Source organism: Oncorhynchus kisutch, linkage group LG23 (assembly GCF_002021735.2).
Source record: "Oncorhynchus kisutch isolate 150728-3 linkage group LG23, Okis_V2, whole genome shotgun sequence".
NCBI classification, from domain to species: Eukaryota; Metazoa; Chordata; class Actinopteri; order Salmoniformes; family Salmonidae; genus Oncorhynchus; species Oncorhynchus kisutch.
This window is the reverse complement of record NC_034196.2, coordinates 9,944,895-9,950,894: the sequence shown is the minus strand read 5'-3', so window position 1 is coordinate 9,950,894 and position 6,000 is coordinate 9,944,895. Positions and strand designations below refer to the sequence as shown.

Sequence of the window (6,000 nt, the reverse complement as noted above, 5' to 3'; positions counted from 1 at the left end):
CTGCGGGATTGTCTGAGGGTGTGCTGAGGAGTATTTCTGTCTGTAATAAAGCCCTTTTGTGGGGAAAAACAAATTCTGATTGGCTGTGCCTGGCTCCCCAGTGGGCCTGGGAGGGCATAGGCCCCCCACTTGGGAGCCAGGCCCACCCACGGCTGCGCCCCTGCCCAATCATGTGAAATCTATAGATTAGGGCCTCATGAATTTATTTCAGTTGACTGATTTCCTTATATGAACTGTAAATCAGTAAAATCTTTGAAATTGTTGCATGTTGTGTTTATATTTTTGTTCGGTATATATTATTTTCTTTACAACCTTTCATTTATCAGATTAAAATGGGTATACCAGTAGTTATAGTCTAGCTTCACAGATAATGGCACTGAGTCGCAGAGTCACCCAGTAAAAAGAAGACTGAGGGTCAAAATGAGTCCAAACTTATCTTCCCAAGAAACATGCTGAGTGGGGTGTAGAATTGTGATGTTAACGCTGGCTAATGATGTCTTGCATTGAGGCCAATGGAGATGGGAAAATATGTCCTCTCTATATAGTTAAATGTACATGAATGTATTGATTCACTTAACACTTCCACCTCCACTTTGACTTTGGCCCTTCTTTGACCGTGGCTTAAGGACGAAGTGATGTTAGTGTGTATTACCTTACAGACCCACGTGAATGTTTTTGTACTTCAACCCTGGTTCAGATGCTGAAACATCCTTAACTAGTAATAAAGCCAGTATCTCCACATTTAGTGTTTTCTAACGTCATGTGACTGTAAGCACTGTCATGTATTTGATCTCAATTTCACAGGGCTTGTGTCCTCAGTTTATTTCTGTAACAATACAGGATATGTGTTTTTTTTTCTTCCTCTGCCTTGTCGATTGGTGAATGTTTGCATTGAGTGGCCACACTAACCACAGGAAGAGTGGGAGAGGATAGGTGGGACAGAAGTGGTAAACCTCATGACATCACAAGGCACAAGCCCTGCTTCCATTGGCTGGAGCTGGAGGCAGCTGGGTTTATAAGCCAACCAGCAGCCTCCGTTCAGCAGCATCCATCCACATCCAAACTGAACTGTGCTGTTCCTCCTCTGGCATCCAAGAGAATACTGAGCAGCTCTCCACTCATCCTGACTGACTAGTGCTATCCTGTGGATTCTTTGACGAACACATCCAGGTAAAAACAACATGGCTTATCACTGATATTGGTGCTCAGGTGCATAGATGTTATTGATTCTTTTGGGAAACTGAAGGAGGTATCACATAGACAATATAGCAGAGTAAATACTGACATTGACATGTCATGCATGTGCTTTGTGCACATTAAGAAATTAAAGTTTAGCCCTTCTACATGCATAATCCTCTCCCGTAAAAAGCTCAAAGAAAATCGTGGGGAATTTTACATTTTGTGCAAAGATTGAAAAAGCTAGTTAATTTCAACACTTAGATAGTAAAATAATACCCTTTCAATGCCTAAATGCTTTGTACATTTGGGGCTTTTTATGTAAATGAGAATAAATGCATTATGTTTAGTGGCAAATTCATAATTTACCAGGAAAGAGAGCTTGGTGATCGGTTGTAATAATAAATATTTCTGGTAACCTGATAGAGTCAGCTCAATCATAAACTGGGTTTTATAGTGTTGGAATGATGAACGTGACAGCAGGAAGAGGAAGCTCTGGGCTCAGCTCTAAAACCCACAGCTAATTTATTGTCAACTAGTTGACTCCTATGTTCCAAGACTAAACCACAGCATTTAAGTGCTGCTGTGAGAACAAATAATAATAGCAGCAAAACTGAAAGGCTGGATTAGTTACTTCTGAAGTCAGATCTCATCTACACCCAACATCCTCTGGGCATCCCTAGTAGTATCTCTCGCCTCCGTCACACTTCCATCTGTCGACACCACAAATTTAAGGGCTCTTCATTCTGGAACCCAAAGATCAAATGACAAAGTAGAGTTGGCTTCCAAAATAAAGCTGAGGGGCGTTCATCATGTTCCCCGCCTCCCTGGACCGACTGTGGTCTTCCAGACTTCCACTTTTAACTTAGGGAATTATACACTATGCAGAGATCATTATAGGTATAGCTAAAACACTGCCTACTTGATGTAATGTTGTTCTAGCTGAGAGTAGCTCAGCTGGAAAACAAGGGAGACGTTCATGCATGGGGGTAGGATAGCTAGGCTAGCCTGGATGTCATTAGCTGGGAGCGAAGCCCACGTTGTCTGCCAACGGTTAGGGACTGACTTTAAAATGAGTGCACTTCCGCCAGAGTTCCTCCACTTAGCCATGGTGGAGACTCATCATGGCCCATGGTTAATTCTCCCTGTATACTAATCAAGTCTTTAATGGTTTAACCATTACAAAGCAGGACTTCACAGGCAATTTGCAGTCTAACTGCCTCCCATCCAGGCATTTCTGCTGTAATTGAAAAGAATGGATCACATTTTCAGTTTAAAAGGGAGTTAAATGTAGCTAACATACTGTACAGCTTTCAACACAGTTTGTATCTTCAGTTCACATCATTTTGCTGGATTCTCTCTCGTTTCAGATACACATTGTGACAATGAAGGCTGCAATTGTTTTCGCCCTGCTCTTTGCAACGGTCCTCTGTCGCCCGGTGAAACGCTCATCCAGCAGCAGTTCAGAGAGCTCAGAGGAAGTGGTGAGTGTTCCTCTCATATGAGAACAATATACATTGACAGACATGCGAACGGACAGACAGACGTGTGCTTGGTATCAACTTAAATGTATGTTCATGGGCCTCCCGAGTGGTGCAGCGGTCTAAGGTGCGTTGCAGTGCTTGAGGTGTCTCTACAGACCCGGGTTCAATCCCAGGCTGTGTCACAACTGGCCATAACTGGGAGTCCCATAGGGACCGTGCACAATTGGCCCAGCTTCGTCCGGATTAGGGGAGGGTTTGGCAGGGGGGGTGCTTTACTTGGCTCATCACACTCTAGCGACTCCTTGTGGCAGGCCGGACACCTGCAGGCTGACTTCGGTGGTCAGTTGGTGCAGCTGGCTTCTGGGTTAAGTGGACGGGTGTTAATTAAGAAGCGCGGTTTGGCGGGTTATGTTTCGGAGGACGCTTGGCTCGACCTTCGCCTCTCCCAAGCCCGTTGGAGAGTTGCAGCGATGAGACAGGGGAGAAATTGGGGAGAAAAAGGGGGTACAAATTGTGAATAAATAAATGAATATTCATGTTGGCAGGTTAAACCAGCTCCGGTGCTTCGGAAAGCCCTAGTAGATCTCACCCAGGTTGCATCTGTACAGGTAAGAGCATGTTCACCTTCTTTCAGGGTACATTACTTTATAATATGTATGTGGATTGAAATTTTGTCCTATAGGGAAAACTGCAATAAATATGACTCTTTTTAATGCTGCGGTTTTCTTGTAGAATGTGGGTGCTGGTACAGCATCAGACGAGAGCTCCGACGAAGATGAAACAGAAGTAAAACATCATTCTGTTGTACCATAATTAAGCAATAAGGCCCAAGGAGGTGTGGTATATGGCCAATATACCATGGACACAGCCCTTAGCCGTGGTATATTGGCCGTATACCACAAACCCGAGGTGCCTTATTGCTATTATCAACTGGTTACCAACGTAATTAGAGCAGTAAAAATAAATGTTTTGTCATACCCATGGTATACTGTCTGATATACCACAGCTGTCAGCCAATCAGCATTCAGGGTTCGAACCACACAGTTTATAATATAGCATAAGACGCTAAATCCCTCTTACACCTGATATAGTTGTCTCTATCTGTACTTTTGATGGATGTTGTTGATGACATGCTGATGGGTCCTGTTTTTCTATTTTCCAGGGAGCTGATCCTACATCAGACCCAACAGTGGACAGCACATCATCGACAGACAGTGCAGACAGTGACGAAAGCAAGGACAGCACAGGCAGCACAGACAGTGATGTAATACACCAAGTATAAAACTATTCATATGTAGGATATATTGAGTCACATTGTCACGTGTAGTTACGGCTCCAGTAAGTCTAAAGGACCACACAGACTGTAGTTTATAGTTCAATGAAGACGTCTAGGTAACCTTGACAGACAGGAGCTTTCACGAAGCTCTTATTTTAACTTCACATCTTATAAAGGTGTTGTTGTGATGTGTTTTCAGGACACAGAGGAGTCAGAGTCCGGGGAGGCAGACACCACCGCTGCCCCTCCCACCGCGGAGCCCACTGTTGAGCCCACCCTGGCTCCCACTGAGGCCCCCATCTACGACGACGGACGCGGGGACAGCATGGGCTACCCCGGTGACTACAAGAAGTCCATCTATGTAGATACCAACAACATCGAGAAGGGACCCTCCCCATACAAATATTATGGAAAGATGGACGAGGGCATGTATGCTGGCAAGAAGGTGTCCGTCTATGACACCGGGCTCGGAAACGAGATTGAGAAGACGCTGACCGTGTTCAAGGTACATTTGTCTCTCCTCTGTTATAATTCTCCATCTAAAACTCACAGGCATTATTTCCTTCCATTTAATTGTAAGAATTGTCTCTAAACATCCTTCCATCACCACCATCCTCTAGGCCCTGCAGGTGCATGATTTGATGGAAGAGGACACCAGCACCCCCGAGGTGGAGAGCCAGGGTTTGGATGTCTCCAGCGGCACAGCCGAGGAGCCCAGCCTGCGCCTAGCGCACGTCGATGAATCCAGCCAGGACACCGGTCCCTCTGAGAGCCCCGAAAGCCAAGGAGCTGAGAGCCTGGAGGAGGAAGAGGCAGAGAGTGCCAGCGCTAGCGCCAGTGATGTGACTAGTGAGAGCACCAGTAGCGCTAGCAGCGACGGCACCAGCGAGAGCACTAGCGCCAGTGATGAGACTGACAGCAGCAACAGCAGTGAGGAGGCTACAGCCACGCCCGGGGCGGCAGACAGCGACGAGAGCCAGGAGAGTGACAGCAACTCGGCTGAGGAGGCGGCCACAGAGGCTACCATAGATACCGACGCTCCCGTTGTCATAGTTGCCTAGTAAAGGCCTGTCTCTCTCATCCTGCTGCTGTCGACAGTGAAGAATGCTACCAGGACCAGGACGGTGCTCTATGACCTTACATTAGGAGGTCAGAACAGAGAGAATAACAAACAGACGGCCCTTAAGGTCTAATACAGTACGTCAATAATACCTGATAAGAGCAATACTAGCCAACACATCAGGACATACAGAACAGTCCATTTTTTCAATTGCACAATTATTTACACTACATGTTGTTTGTCCCATTTTTACTGTATGTATAATGTATCGTTTCTAAATAATTTCCTTTTTTTCATAAAACACATGGTGGGTCTGTTATTTCACATTTGTATACTTTGTTGTATCTACTGAGCCATTGATCTCTGTGTATAGTACTATGCAGAGACTCATACATTAAGAGCTAAATTACAGACTCAGCATTCACAGTTGTGTTCACCAGAGAAAGAGACTAGACACACAGTATTCTTTATGATATGAGGGCCCTCCTAAACCATACTCCATCACACACCATCATTCAGTTCATTCTGAGCTGAAATATGAACAAAAGGCCCTGTCACGGTCAACGTCTCATTCCTTTACCCGAATGTCTCATCTGATGAGCTGTTGCCTCAGTCAGGAGGAAGACAGAGTTCATAAGAAGCTATGAACTCTTAGTAGTGTAGCACAGCAGATAACCACACGAGAGTGGAATGGATAACACCACCGTCAAATCAAATCACATCAAATTTGATTTATCACATACACATAGTTAGCAGATGTTAATGCGAGTGTAGCGAAATGCTTGTGCTTCTAGTTCCGACAGTGCAGTAATATCTAACAAGTAATCTAACCTAACAATTTCACAACAACTACCTTATACACACACAGGTGTAAAGGAATGAATAAGAATATGTACATAAAAATATATGAATGAGCGATGGCCGAACGGCATAGGCAAGATGCAGTAGATGGTATAGAGTACAGTATATACATATGAGATGAGTAATGTAGGGTATGTAAACAT

General features: G+C 44.7%; 1 protein-coding gene across 2 annotated transcripts; it reads left to right on the top strand.

Moving 5' to 3' along the window:
- Positions 1–1,041: 1,041 nt before the first annotated feature.
- On the top strand, positions 1,042–5,320 carry spp1 (secreted phosphoprotein 1). Of its 2 annotated transcripts, XM_020458377.2 has the most exons (7): positions 1,044–1,170; positions 2,547–2,660; positions 3,206–3,268; positions 3,393–3,446; positions 3,823–3,924; positions 4,136–4,441; positions 4,557–5,320. In XM_020458377.2, exons 2-7 carry the CDS (start codon positions 2,562–2,564, stop codon positions 4,995–4,997), a joined length of 1,065 nt encoding a protein of 354 aa, XP_020313966.1. In that variant the 5' UTR covers positions 1,044–1,170; positions 2,547–2,561; the 3' UTR covers positions 4,998–5,320. The 2 variants fall into 2 exon arrangements, with proteins under 2 accessions (XP_031658078.1, XP_020313966.1); XM_031802218.1 differs by lacking the exon at positions 3,393–3,446 and having other exon boundaries at positions 1,042–1,170.
- Positions 5,321–6,000: the final 680 nt, after the last annotated feature.